Source organism: Mesoplodon bidens (assembly GCF_964165515.1).
Source record: "Mesoplodon bidens genome assembly, chromosome: 5".
Classification (NCBI taxonomy): domain Eukaryota; kingdom Metazoa; phylum Chordata; class Mammalia; order Artiodactyla; family Ziphiidae; genus Mesoplodon; species Mesoplodon bidens.
The window spans coordinates 69,178,127-69,193,885 of NC_138161.1; the positions used below are offsets into that span (position 1 = coordinate 69,178,127).

At 40.8% G+C, this 15,759-nt stretch overlaps 1 protein-coding gene across 1 annotated transcript in view; it reads left to right on the top strand.

Annotated features, from left to right (window-relative positions):
* Positions 1-13,559, top strand: part of SLC49A4 (solute carrier family 49 member 4) — a 107,945-nt gene extending 94,386 nt beyond the window's left edge. The window contains exon 9 of the mRNA XM_081235542.1: positions 1,279-13,559. Coding sequence (XP_081091668.1) covers positions 1,279-1,394 — 116 coding nt within the window. The 3' untranslated portion in view covers positions 1,395-13,559. The remainder of the gene's footprint in view (positions 1-1,278) is intronic.
* The last annotated feature ends 2,200 nt before the right edge of the window (positions 13,560-15,759 follow it).

The window sequence follows — 15,759 nt, forward strand, 5'->3', positions numbered from 1 at the left end:
CTTATAGGAAAAAAAGGTACGTCAGCACCTTTTCTTACTGGTTGGTTTTCTGATTTCCATTCCTGAGCATAAATTGCTCTTTTAGCCATATGAATTATGGATTAATCTAAAGCAGCAGCATAGGAATCTTTAGGATGATTTTTGAAGATTAAGGCAGTATTAGGATTCTGTAGAAGCACAGAGGGAAAATATAAACTTACAGCAGTGCCCAAAGGAAAAAATGTACCAGGGAATGTGTTTCCTTCATTTTTTGTTGTGTTTTTATTTTTTCATTGAAATTGCTAAATGGATATTAAACTAGAGAAGTTATCCCCCCCGCCAGCCCCTTTATGCCAAGAAGCTGCCCGCTTCTGCCCGGAAGCCTCAAGCCTGACTGACAGAGGGGGTTGGGATAGAAGGAAGCTGAACAGATTCCCGGCTCCAAGGCCCCCGGAGCCAGAGGAAGCGGCTAGAGATAGCACAGTCGGCAGGGCAAGCACGTGTGTTTGGGTAGCAAGAGGCCCAGGATTGGCCTGTTGGAGAGTCCTGAATTTGTGAGTGAGCATTTTTGAAGAAGCACGTTCTCAATTCCATTAAATCAAAAAACAACATTATTTGAATTGCCTGTTTAGATGATTCCTGTAAATCTTCTGGTAATTGGCATCATACATAACCATTATGTTAGTAGGAAAAAAAGACTAGAAAGAAACCAAAGTATTCACAGTAGTTTCTCAGAGTAGAATTTAGGATTCATTTTTTACATTTTACTTATTTTATATATATATATATGTATTTTCTACTCTGTTTTACAGTGATTACTACTTGATTTTTTGCCGAGAATTAGGTATTTCTTTCCAAAAAAATTTAAAAGTGTTATCTCAAAATTCAGGTGATTTTCTTGTTTGTCTTTCTAATCCATCAGATATTTCTAAACAAGGACAAGAGTGATGGTGATAGGGGGCACTTTAAAAACAATTAAACTAACATTTAAAGGTGATTGATTGATTTTTCTTTCTTTGAAGTAATAGTGTTTTTTTTGGCCACCAAAGTCAAGTTGGGCTAAATTGATGAAAAGTCATTAATACTGATTAAAAATATTCCACAGGAAAGCCCTGTAACATATTACATGCATCACTTAGACTCCACATTTGTCACTGTTTATTGAAAGCCGGTTTTCAGGCCTCCCAGGGCGCATTTATTGTAAGTGCTTTTGAATGCAAAGCAGGTTGCTCCCAGCATACAGGTGGTGTTCTGCTGGTGACACATGAATGCTTACAACTGCATGTTTTTGTCTTACAGAGTTGTCTTGGTTCAACTGGTGCCTTCCCGGGTCGTGTTTGCTCAGTCTCCTCCTTATTCTGTGCTTCAGGGAATCCTATGACAGACTCTATCTTGATGTGGTTGTCTCAGTTTAATAGCACAGACTTGAAGGAGTTTTTAAAAAGAGACTGGAAATCAATACTGCATACTGCACATTTGCTTGGAATTGCACATCTAACAGGAAAAAAAAAGGAGAAGAGAGAAACTTCATTCAGAGGTTTTGTTAGGTTACAGATGATCACATTAATTTAATTACTGCTAGGTAATAATAATGTGGAACTTGAGTGATAATAGTGTATTTAAAAACTGTATCAATGGCATATGTGTGCCTGAGTCTGGGGTTAGAAGTGTGATGTCTTACACAGAAAGCACTACCTAGGTAATTCCCTCTATGTTTTGTGCCAGTGCTCAACTACTGATTAATCGTAACTATGAAAAAAAATAAAGGGTGTCTATTACATGAAGATAACTCCTTCCCTAAGCCACATATCAGAATAGGAAGAGATGCCACTAACTTCTAAAGAAGTTTAAACCCTATATCAGATTTTAATTATAAAATAGCCAAGAGGTGTATCAATGATAGATATTAGCCACCTGTACACTACATTTTTTTCTAATAAAGCCATTTCTTATATGACTCCTTATTTTTAATTAGATCGGAAACCTTTGGCCACCTTAATTATGGTGATCAAGTGCTTTCCAGTGACCGCAGAGCACATCCTTTGTGTCTCGATCTTAACTAATCCTTGTTTCAGTGAAATACAATTTCATCTGCTAGGCTCTTAAATGATTATATTAAATGTGACTAAATGTTTAATATAGTCTCATTAAATGCTGTATGAAAAATGTAATTTTGTTCCGATTTAGCACTTTGTTAAAAGTGAAATGACAAATCCCATAGAACATCCTGTGTCTTCTGGCAGATATATATGTGGTGGCATGGGATGGAAAATCCAGCACCAGCTGTTATTTACCAGGGTTGCATTTTATTAAATGCCCCTTGTTTGAAAATAACAATTTATAGCATTGAAACTTTCAGATCTGTTGAGTGATTTCTGAATTACTTTCTTGTATCTCAATTCAGGTTATAAAATATTCAGTTCTATATAGAGTGTATATTTGAGAGGGCAGTATTTTGCCGGTACCTGCCTTCCTTCTGTGGATGACAGCTTTTACAAAAATAATACCCAGTGGACAGCTCTCAGACGTGTATTTCACTATGACATAAAATATGCTCTGGTGGGGTTATGATATTACCACTATTCAGATTTACATAATTCCCCTCATGCTGGAAAATCAAACACTTTCTCAAAAAGTCAAGAATGATGTTTTGTCTTCATTGTTCTCAGCTTCCTCCAACCCCCTCTCCTTTTTTACTCACTTGAAATTGTATCTTCATTGTCAGCTAAATATATGTTTTATTTGTCTTCTTCCGAACAGCAGAGTGTAAGGCAGCTCCTTCTATTAGCCAAGGTGGTGAAGTATAGTTAAGGGGACCTGGTCAGCACGTAATTGACTCATCTCCACACATTTGCACACACCGTCACACATAGTCCCAGATACCCCTCCTTTCCCCCTTGGTAAGTTGAAGGCTATGCTTTTACTAACCTCGGTCCTAGAGGAGGATGCTATTACCGTCAGGCCTTCTAAGATCCGAAATTGTGCAACCTGGAAAGTAAGAAAACCCTCAAATTTAACATCTGTCTTCAGTCACCTTTAGACCATCCCCCTTTATAACCACCCTGCTAATAACTTAGCAGCCAGAACTGAAAGAACTGAGGAACTTGCTAAAGAGATGTGAAAGCTAGGCTTAGTTCCTGTTAACTCTGTTATTCTTCTCAAATAAAAATAAAAGGAAAGCAAAGCAGAATTCTTAAGGATAATTGAAAGCCAGCCAGTCCAGGTGTCAATAGTCCATGATCCCGGTGCTAAAATAACCACCACCCCTTCCTGTTTTAGAATGAATCTAGAAAGGTGAGGGAAGAATTATGATGCATTTGGTTTTAGTTAGAACTGTTGTGTTTGAGGACACTCCTATATAAAACTTTGCTATAAGACTTCTCATACAGAGCATTTTAATTATGGTTAATTCTACTTTTAACACATAGTGAAAAATAACATTAAAAAATATTACCTAAATGACTGATTAGTTCAAAGATAGACCAAATGGGTAGTGATTTTAAATTCTTGCATTGTACCAGGCACCAACCACTGTTTTTAGCATACGTGAGATGAGATGTGTCCCTTTGTCTCATTTACATCCGCTTAACCCCTCCAGCAGATAATTGTTCTAGTCACAAGCTACAGCTGTTTTAAATGATCAAGATTTCATATACCAAACCTGATAGAAAGAGAACCAAAATCTTCTAGGGGTAGGGGGAGGATTACACATTTATTTACCTGTATATTTCACAATTTTTTTTTTTACTTTTGTATTTCTCACACCTATCAAAAGACCAGCCATAATCTTTGCACTTTATAAACAAACATTAAAGAGTCCTAATGAATTTTATAATTGAAAAAAATCTTAGCCCTCTACTAATCCAAGCAGTCATTTTAGAATTTATAGGAACAGCCCCAGAGAGGTAAAAGGTCACAATCCTAGTTAAAGACAAAAGTAAAACTAACTAAAGCCCACATCTTCTGACTCCCAAAGCAGTCTTTTTTTCTCTACCTCAGAGAATTGCAGCTTAATTTGGACATTTTGGGGGGTTCGTGAATACTCCTTCATGTTCAAAAACGATGGGGCTTAAGAGTAAGATACTGTTAAAATTAGGTGATTGCTTGATTTCTAAGTAAAATCCGTCTTTTTTTCTTCATTGCTATCCCGTTGGTCTAACATCTCTAAGTCGTAGCTTGCAGAGAGTGACGCGATCTGAAAAGTTTCTGATGAATAATTCAATCCTCATAAACCAAGTCAACAGCATTAGTAATTGGTAAGGACATGTTATAGTGTAAGTTCCCTGTGGCTTATCAGTGAATATTTCACAGTTTATGGGAAGAAGCATTTTTTAACATGGTCCCTGGTGGAGATATAGAACAGATAATTACATACACAAATGCATTTCGCTGGAGGGTAAAGCTAATAAAATAGCAAGAGGGAGTCAAGAACCATTTTGTATATTTAAGCATATATGGCCTAAGGGCCACGTTTTATCATAGATCAGACATTCATGTTTAATTATTGAGAATGTTTACAGCTTGCCTTTCTAATGAGGGATTCAAGCGAAGAGATTTTAAATTGAGGAGATTAAATTCTCATCTACTCATCTTTTAATTCTTTTTTTTTTTTTTACTATTTTTACTAAAATCTAGGCATTCATCTTGCTGTTTGCATAAGTACAAGCTTCACTTTAAACTCAAGATCAAATGCAAGTGCATAGTAGATGTTTTAACTTAATGTTAAAAATCACATTAATTCCACATTTGTCCCAGAAACAATAAGTACAGGAATTACTGTGATTATACCATATTATCAAGCAAGTGCAAAAGCTGTGACATGAAGAAAGTGTCCTATTAAAAAATAAATATATAGAAAACTATGAGGAAATTTCATCAGACCTATTTCATAAATGTAGGAAAAATAGAATTCCACTTTAATTTGTATGATTATAATCATATAGAATAGAACGAGATAAAGCTTATTTCCATACTGTCAACAGTTTGCTAATCTGTTGGGAAATAAAAACAATACTGATGGGGGAGAGTGTTGGACCATCCCAGAAGAACAAAACTTGACAGGGAAAGTTTTAGGTGCTCTTTTAACAGCATCCATTGGGTAGTTTGTGCTCAACAGTGGTGAGTGTCTGCTCAGTAAGCAGACATCTTGGCCATCCTGAGCACTCATGTCCTTTCAGGTGTCTTCCCGGTTCAGTTGGAACCTCAAACTTAGGAGATGACCTCTAGGAACTAATACCAAGGCCCTTAAGAGACTCTTGAGGGTGTCACCTCTGGCCAGGGGATGGGAATGATAGAGGCTGTGGGCAGAGAGTACAGGCAATGACATGCCCTAAATCTCTCCCCTGAACCACTTCTCTTTTTATAAATAATTTTAGTTTGCTCTTGGTCAGGACTGAAACATCAGCCCCTTGTTTCACCTGACAGTTTCCTGAGGCTCTTCGCTTGTCCTTACTGCCCTGTACCTCAGCTTTCTGAACACTGGCATGAATCTGCCCTCTGTTCCATCCTGGTCTCCGCTTCCTTGAGCTGACTTCCTGGCATAGGCTTCTTTACCCTCAACCCCTCCCTAAGCTCCAGGGCCGAAAACACAGTCTCCTTCCTGCCTAGTAGTAAAGCCATACACCCAGGCTGCCCTCTCATGAACAGGTTGCTAGCATGAGCAGAACATAAACAAATCCAGGCACTCCAGAAAGATTTAACAGTTATTCTCACAGCCAAGTCGTATAAGTTAGAATATTCCCCTGAAATGGGAAGGGAATTACAAAAGTCTCTAACAAGTGTCTCGTGTTATTATTTCTTGTACTTTTATTTTTTATTTTTTTAAATTCCTTTTGTTTGTTTGTTTGTTTATTTACTTATTTTTTTTTGGCCAGGTGGCATACGGGATCTTAGTTCCCCGACCAGGGATCAAACCCGTGCCCCGTGCACGTTGGAAGTGCGGAATCTTAAACACTGGACCACCGGGGAAGTCCCTATTTGTTGTACTTTTAGAATGTGGACTAACTTGCCTTGTGTAGTCTTTCTCTTGTGTCTTGGAACCTGGTAGGCTTCAGACAATAGCCTTCCATCTCAGCCAACACTCAAAAAGAGAGCCAAAAGCTGCCCCACCCTAGCTGTTCTGTTCATTCAACAAGGGAGAATTAATTTTTTAAAAACAGCTAAAAAATGAAACAAAACATGAAATTCATTTCAGCAACCTTGGAAAAATGATAAAAACACATCAAACCATTTTAGCTCTAAACATGCTACATTTGGTACATTGCGAGGCTTGGGGCTCCAGAAGGGATGCCAGAAGATCAGCCCTACAGCACAGTGCTCTTGGGGTTCCACCAGGCTCTTCTAGTTTACAAGCGAGGCTTCTGCAGTCTTGATCAAAATGGCAAGAATGACTTGGAGGCACTTTTGATTTACCTTAATGTCAGAAAATGATACTTTTTTAAACTACAATTTAATTTAGACTTCCTCTAGTTCAGATTGGCTTTCTTCCCATTTACCTGAAAGAACTGTAGAATCAGAGATGAGGATTTAGTCCAACACCCCATTTTACAAATAAGTAAATAGAGACGATTTCGGGTTAAATGACAGCTCAGTTTTAGCAGATCACTCGACTCCTACACCAGCATTCCTTCCATGAGTGATCAGTGGGTTAACCAGAAATAATTTAAGCAAAATTTCTTTCAGATTTTTGAAAATTAAAACACGTGAGTATATACCCATTATAAAATACCAGTACAGAAATATAAAGTTAAGTCTACCTCCAAACATATGCTGGTTGATCCATTCTCGTTTTCAGAGATAATCCCTATGCATCCTTTCAGAAAATTTTCTATGCATTTACATACATCAAGTATAAAAACATAGAGAGGATTTAAAATCAAGTCATCTCAGGAACTATTTCTTAAGACCGTGTTGGCATTAACACTTGGGCAGGAGTTTCTGAGCACCTTGTTTTTCTCCAAGACAAATCTGTATCAAACGTAGCAGTGGTTAATGGAGACATTTTACAGACCTGGTTATGTGCCATCAAGCTCTATCATATTCTGAAGTTTAAAGGTGAACTTCAATATGCAATATTGGTTTTCTTATTGGAAATATAGTCAGTTTTTAATGCTGCCAACTAAAGTCTGTGCCCCGTGAGAGAAGAAAATGAATGATCCACACCCAAAATCCAAACGGATTTTCTTGACAGGGTGTTCTTGGCTGTCCATCTCAGCAGAGGCACGCCATACTGTAGAAAGCAGAAAGTCGAGAAGACAGCTTATGCCATCCCATTTAAAAAAACAAAAAAGCTAATGAAGATTCTGGTAATCCTTAACTATTTTCCTGGTCACCTTCTTTAGCTCTTCTAACTTTCAAGCCACCAGTAAAATTGATGAACTGTAGTAGGACAAGAACTTGGCTTTGTTTGGTCACTTCTTTCTTTCCTGCCATCTTTCCCATCAGGCTTTCCCCTTTCTGGTTGTATCTTCCTATTTATTTCTGACTATGCTTGGAAGCAAGCTTTGTGTGAAACCCACATTGTCTGAGTTGCCCATATTATTGAAGAGAGCTGGCCAATTTCTTCATGAACTAGACTAGAGAAGACAGAAAAAGCCCTAGCCTAGGAGCCCCAGGGCCCAGCGCATGGCCAGGCCTGGTGTCTTCAGCTGTTTGACACTGACCAAGTCCCTTCATTCCTCATTGACCCACATTCTAAGATGAAGGAGTGAACAAAGATGTTCCCTAAGGTCTCTTCCAGTTCAGAAATTCAGGTCCATTCTATTTAAATATTAGGAAATGACTGACGTACATGCACCTGTTTGTGCAGTAGCCCTCCTCCTGTGAGTCCCTACACGTGAACACAGACTCTTCCACCACACACACATTCAGCAACAGGAAGAACTGGCTTCTTCATTGCCTGTGCTAGAAGATAAGCTATAGGTACTGTTTATTTCCCCAAAGGACCTTATATATGAAATACAGCATTTATTAAATTTATCAAATGTGATACGAGAAAATCTGTCATCTGCTGTTGAGATAGCATCCTGGGAGCCAGGTCAGAGTACTGCATTTGCTCACTGGAATCAGGACAAACCAGAAACCCATCCTTCGGTTTGGTTTGATTCATTGTGAGTCAGCAGTGACTTGGCACCTGTAGAAATCAAACTGTTGGATCAGATGGTAAAGCTGATCCTTGAACTGATATTTCTAGAGTTACAGCACGGAACTGATATTTCTAGAGTTACAGCACCGAAGAATTGTAAGTTGCTCTGCAACAATGTCGTCTCTAATGGCCAGATTCTGCCAGTAGAGCTGTGCATATATCTTTTATAGAGTGAGAACAGAGGTTTAGTAGGTCATATCTGATCTGTACCCAGGTGTTAGGAAACAAGGCTTCACTGAAATTGTAACATGGGCACAAAAGCTGTCAGAGAAATGAACCAAAAGTCCAGCCTGAGAGTCAGGAGGCCTGGGTTTCAGTTTCTCTCTCCGGGGCAGCTGCTGAGCACCTTGGGGCTTTGGAAAAGTCACCTGTTCTCTCTGGACCCTGGCTTCCTCTAAAATACAAGGGTCAAGTGAATGTTCCTTTTTGCTGAAGAGTTTTATAGCATCTGATATACACTTATTTGGTCACACACACACCAGACAGAAAGTAGAAAACAACATAAGTGCAACACCTTTCCACTGGTCCTTCCAGTTACACATTATCTTTTCAAACAAGCAAGGAGCTTCTACAAGGAAGGCCCCATTAGTCATGCACTATAGGTGCCAGGCAGTTATGGAAACTCTCAGGCCATCGACATATCCATTATTCCTTCATTCATGCTTTTATTCATTCTATATACAGACTAATTACATGTGTGCCGTGTGTGCCTGTGAAGGAGAATCAGAAAAACAAAAGATGTTTCTACCCTTCAGGACATTTTAGACAGATTTTTTAAAAAACAAATACTCTCCTGAACTAGCTATAAAAAGGAATAATGAGAGTTTCCCAAATAATTATGCATAGCAGGAACCCAATTTTTTTTTCTTGTACCATCATTAACCATAACTGATTTCAAGGGAAGGTATTCTGTTCCATTGGAATTTCCACCATAGGCAGAACCTGTGTCTGTCTGGGAGCACTGAATCAATTTTCACATGAGGAATCCCAAGCCTTCCCATCGTCCCATGGCTGGGGAGTGGGTTACTATTCCTTTAGGAAGCTGGGAAGATTGTTGGCACCTCCAGCTTCCTCTGAAGACAAGACTTAATTACAAACACACCAAGATACACATAAGGCCTTGTGCGTTTCCTTTCTAAAAGGAATTTGAATTTTAACAGAGAACAAAGACTAAACACCAAAAGAAAGGGTTTCTAGTGATAGAACTTGGGACATCAGCCCATCCGAGAGAGAAGGGCTGCTTTGGGGGCAGGAGACTCTATGGGAGCCCTTCAGGTGTGTCCACCTGCGAGTAAATCTAAGCCACACTTGAGGCATCGCTATTGCAGTCCTGGCCTTCTAAGCCTTTGCAGAAACCCAAAGATGCTCAAAAGGGCAGGTTTTAGTTCTGCAGATGGGTTTATTTACTGCCAATGTCCCCACCTCCAAATTTACTTCCCTCTTCACCGGAAATAAATCTTTTGGAGGCTTATGAAAATTACGTATTAGGAAAATTCTGCCCCCATCCTACTAGATTGTATCTACAAGTCCCAAACAAAATTTCTTCCTTGACTTACATGCATATAAGGTCAAGGAAGGTCTGTGACTCCGAGGAGCGGCCTGGAAGAAGTCAGGGCAGGTGCCTGATCCCACCCCTCCTGCTATAGGCAGAACGGGGCTGCCCACTGGAATCCTGCTAAAATGGAGGGCTGTGCTGGGGTGGTCCTTTTCCTCTCAGTCCTTCCCTGAACTCACTAATTCACATTGCACTGCTCTTCCTGATCAATAACTTATTGCGGAGAAAATCAGTAAATGACGTAAATGTCTCCAGTGGAGCCGTCCCCCTCCATGACCCCACTGTCCTTTTAGTCTGCGCCCCAGAACCCTTGTTCTGTGTCCCATAGAAACACAGTTACCCTTGTCCTTTTCAGCGAAAAAGACATTGAGTGAGAGCTTAGCCCTGACATCTCACCCTCTTTTATCTCAGAACGCAGAAGCCCCTTCACGTTTGTTGTCTTTTTTACGCAATATAGATCCCCAAGGCACTGGCAACTCCATGCTGCATTCTGTTGCCTATAATTGTCCTTCCATCTAATTGGGCGAAAGCCTACTCTAATGAACCAGCTACTGATTCCCTTACCTATTCACTCTTTTATTAGTATTCCTTTGCTAGTAAATTCTTTGTTATCTAGGTCCTGAAATTTATTTCATGTTTTTTCAAACTTTAAATTTTTTCTTACAAAATTGCTTCTTTTATCTTAGCAGACTGTGATCTTTTTGCTTCTGAGTACTTTATAATACAATTCGAATATAATAGAACATTCTAAAATGAAGCCAGGCAGGGACTTCATCCTAACCACTATTAAATGCTGGGAGAGGCAGATCATTTTTTTTTTTTTTTTTTTTTTTTGCGGTACACGGGCGTCTCCCTGTTGTGGCGTCTCCCGTGGCGGAGCACAGGCTCCGGACACGCAGGCTCAGCGGCCATGGTTCACGGGCCCAGCCGCTCCGCGGCATGTGGGATCCTCCCAGACTGGGGCACGAACCCGTGTCCCCTGCATCGGCAGGCGGACTCTCAACCACTGCGCCACCAGGGAAGCCCCGGCAGATCATATTTTTTTAAAAAGAGAGGAGAGCTGGGATGGAGGAAGCTGGATCTCATAATTCAACCAGTATATTTCGGGCTCCTGCTGCATGCTGAGCACAGGGCTAGGCTCTGAAGATGCAGAAACAAATAAGACAGCATCCTGGCCCTCAGAGAGATTCATATTCTGATGAGTCCATTCATAACAACTGTAATTCAAACCTAGCAACACCCCCAAAAGCTGTTGGAAGCTTTGTAGCCTATTTCTATGACTGTCTATGGGATCGTACTCTGTTTGGAAAAATACGCTCTAAATCCTGCTTTCTTGGGCTGTTAGAAATCCATGCTTGTCCCTAATCAGTTTTTATAGTTACATGTAACCTTCATAGAGTAAAAAATGCGTCTGGACAGCTTTTGAAGTGTCAGGAAGAGAAATCTGTTTTGATGGCTTGAAAAGAAGTGGAAAAGTTTTAGGGAAAGCTGACAAGCTTCCAAAGAGTTCGGATCTGCTAGTGTTCAGACATGGGATTAGGCAGAGGGAAAAGCCTTCTAGCAAGAGGGAGCTGGGGCCATGTAAGCATGGAGACCCCACTGAAGGAGTCAGCGAGATAGAAGCCAGGCTACAGGCGTTTGTTGATATGTCTGCTGAGTGAAAGTGGAGAAGGAGGTTTGGAGGCGGGGAGTTGTGGTGGAAGCAGATTCTGGAAAACAGAACCCCAAAACTGGCTTGTTCTCGGAGTCATCTGGCCCAGCCTCCCGCCTCCAAGCACATCCTGCCTGCGCTGTGTCTGGCCAACTGCTTTTTCAGCTCTCGAGGGATGGAGATTCTACAACCTACCCTGTCATCTGTTCCAGAGCCACCCCCGCTCTGCACTTAGAAGTTCCTGCTTTTAAAGAATGGAGGCAGGAGAGAGGTGGTCCAAAAATGGGGAGACAGCAAATCAGGGCAGAGGAACTGTCATGGAGCTTGGAGATGGGGACCTCACACCCCAGGGCGGGTGGGGACTAGAAGGGGAGCCAGCCATCTGGGAACCGCCCTCGCGGAAGCCCTGTCTGGCAGAGCAGAGGTTCCCGTTCTGCTCCACGAAAGCAGTGGGAATCTAGACATCCGCCGCCTCTTATGCCTTCAGTACCCTATTGCATTTCATACACTCTGCTTGAGTAATTTCTTTTCATACCAATTCTTGGATGCAAAGAAATCTTGGGTAGTCCAAGTGGATTTTAGAGCCAAGTAAAGTCACCATGTCTTACTCCATTCAGACTTTTCCATCTGCCTTCACCCTCTCAGTCACACTCCTAGAAGAAAAACTGGAAACTCCTTGCAACCAAGATCACTATCTGAAAGCCCAAGAGCTTTTCTGTTCTCCCTCTGTTCTCAAGCCACAGTGTGTTGGTCTGATTTTACTCCATTTATAGTTCTCTGGCTTTCATGGCTCTGCACCACATGACAGAGCAGGAAAGCAAGCAGAGGCCGGGGGATCAGGTGGAAGGAAGTAGAGGCAGGATGGCTGCAGAAGCAGAGCAGAGGTGGGAGCCTGCAACAGTCCCGTGGCTGCCGTGATCCACGCTGGGGCCCTAGTGTGCCATACAGGCTCTCGCATTCCCTGGGTTTCCTGGAGGCGGCCCTTCCCTCAGCCTTGGGCCTCCCCTTGGCGGTGAGTCTCATTGCAATTCATGCCCTCCCTGTCCCCTCCTCCCAGTCCCAGGCTACACTGAAGCCCCTGACTCCTTTTCAGTCTGCAGAAGAACAGAGTCCCTGCCTGTTGGGATCTGGTCCACTCTGGGGATGGTTTTTAGCTGAAACTGCTGCAGTTGAGCACAAGAAGTTCTGACTGCCAGAGTGAAAGAGTACTCCAGCAGGCTGCAGCAGGTTCCCTGCCTCTGGGGCTGTAAATAAGAGAACGTTCCAGGACCGTCCCAGAGGACTAAGGATAGACCAGATGATCTCTTGAGATTCCTCCCAGCTCCAGAACCTGACTTTTAAATAGCAACACTAAGATCCAGGTGACATACAGGCTCACTGACAGCAGGTGCTCCTCCTCCCATGACACCCCATGTACCTGGGCAGACATTCTTCTCCCAGCTGGAGACATGGTGCAAAAATAGGTGCAGGGAGGGGGCTTAAAATCTGCCCACACTGAGCCTTGATGCCGGGGGATGTGCATATCTGCTGGCCCAGCTCTGTGACCTGGTGGGTCTATGCAACTGTCAAAACATGAGTGTGTGTGATAAATTCCCCTCCGATGCTCATGACAACTTCTGAGTGTTCTGTGCATTTTTAAATAATTCTTACCATGTAAATATTATATTACATTTTAATAAAAAGATTTTTTTTTGCATTTTACTTTTGTAATATTTGGGGTTTTATAGATTTTTATTTTATGGCCAAGCATACTTTTGTAAGGAAATGTTGAAGTCTTGAGTATTTTTATTCTTTTCAAACTACAGTTAATGTCAACTGTAAGCACTGATAAATATTATTCATATGCAGTTTTCCTTCCTTTCCATCGGGTCTTTTTAAGGAAATGTGTTTTGGCATAGCATTTTATTTAAAACTCTGCTTCATTTTACACGTTGTGAATACTGAAGATTCTGAAAAATTAAGATGCATTTAAAATCTCTGTGCTGTTACATTTTAGAAATGGTAATGTGCATTGCTTTGCCAAAGTGGTAATTAAATGTTTAATGGTTTAGAACTCCTAGTTCAGAATGGGGCTTCTAGTCATTATTCACAGTATGGAGCCTCCATGTCAGCCCCCGCTTCTTGGGAGACTGCACATGAGAATGGTGATTTCCTGCTCAGTTTGGAAATATGGTTATGTTGACATTATAGTTACTGTGCTGTGGTTTTGCAATAAATGTGTATCGAAAGCACTTGTGATGACGTGGTCCACATTTTGTTTTTAATCAAACTCCAAATGGCAGTGGGAGTGGAGCCAAAGCTCCTTGAGCATTTGGGCAGCGAGATGTGGTGGGAAAAAAAACATGAGTTTGGGAGCAGGACAGGCTGGGCCAAATCTTGCTCCTCCACCGACAAGCCCTGAGACTTGGGAATTCTTTCAGCACTTCTGGAGATCCTGTGTTCTCATCCATTAAAAAATAGAGCTACTAGAGAATGGACTTGAGGATATGGGGAGGGGGAAGTGTAAGCTGTGACAAAGCGAGAGAGTGGCATGGACATATATACATTACCAAACGTAAAATAGATAGCTAGTGGGAAGCAGCCGCATAGCACAGGGAGATCAGCTCGGTGCTTTGTGACCACCTAGAGGGGTGCGATAGGGAGGGTGGGAGGGAGGGAGACGCAAGAGATATGGGAACATATGTATATGTATAACTGATTCACTTCGTTATAAAGCAGAAACCATCGTAAAGCAATTATACTCCAATAAAGATGTAAAAAAAAAAAAGCTAAAATAAAGGAGGGGGATACTTATACATTTTGTGATGATGGGATAAAGTTATGAACCTAACAGAACTGGCATATTTTGGTTGCCTGATAAGTGTTATTGGCCTTCTTCCTTTTCTTCCCTTTTCTTCCTTTTCATCCCTCCCAAAGTCTTCATTTAAAAACAATTAATATTCAAGTTAAAAACGTATTGACCTTCTGAGTAAGGCGATAGTATTAAATATGTAAGGATTAATAACTGTTTCTAATTTATCTTAGAAGTTAGTTCCCAAAAATGTTGATCACAGCTGGATTGAGACAGTATTTGGGAAACATGGCAATGTTTATATAAGCACACCACATTGTAAGTCTACTGGCGATCCAAAGGGATTTGCCTTTGTGGCATTTAAAACAAAAGAACAAGCAGCAAAAGCTCTGAAGGTAGGCCCAAAGTCATCACAAAAATGTGAAAGCACTTATTTTTGTAGTTTCAAAGGAAGCGCATCCCAGGTTAAGTAGTGGGGAGCCCGTTCTTGGAAAAACTTGGAATCATGAACATCCGTTAACCTTTTGGAGGAAAGTTTTTCTTAACCTTCCTGGACTAGTTATCAAATAGTCCTGTTCTCTTCTTGAAGTTTCCAAAAGTCTTCATTTTTGAAATACAGAAAACTATAATGCTTTCTTTACGTCTTGCTATAAGTGTTTTTAGTATAGAACAGATCAAAACTGTATTTTTGTTTTATATCCTTAACATATCACAGACATTTCCCCATGACAAGGGAAACTTTTATAATTTGAAGTATTTAATTTTATTGTTGGACATTAAGGCTGTTTCTATGGAATACATTGTTGTATATTTATCCTCCTTCTACTCTCTGATTATTTTCTTAGAAAAGATACCTAGAAGGAGAATTACTCGGCTCAGGTATGAAGACTTTTAGCTCCTAACAAGTATCCCCATATTAATTTAATTATTTATCCAGCCTCAATGGAAAAACCTGTTTCTTCTCTACACTCAGTACTCACTTCTGACCCCAAATATGTGGGTTTCTCCACACCAAGCAATTCTCCAATTCTCAGCAGACACCAACAGTTGAACTCAGCGCTGATACTAACTGCTTGGAACAGGGTAGACCCCACAGGTTAAGGGCTCAGTCCCACAGGAGTACCCCTCACCTCCCTCCTCTTTAGACTCCAATTGCAAGTCCAAGTTGTCACCTCTGCTGCTTCTGACCAGTGAAAGGCTATAAATCATGGTTCCTTCATCAAAAAATGGGCAGAAGACCTAAATAGACATTTCTCCAAAGAAGACATACAGATGGCCAACAGGCACATGAAAAGATGCTCAATATCGCTAATTATTAGAGAAACACAAATCAAAACTGCCATGAGGTATCAACTCACACGGGTCAGAATGGCCATCATCAAAACGTCTACAAATGATAAATGCTGGAAAAGATGTAGAGATATGGGAACCCTCCTACACTGTTGGTAGAAATCAGTGCAGCCACTATGGAAAACAGTATGGAGTTTCCTTTAAAAAAACTACAAATAGAGTTACCATAAGATTCAGCAATCCCACTCCTGGGCGTATATCTGGAAAAGATTAAAACTCTTATTTGAAAAGATACATGCACCCCAATGTTCATAGCAGCACTATTTACAATAACCAAGACATGGAAACAA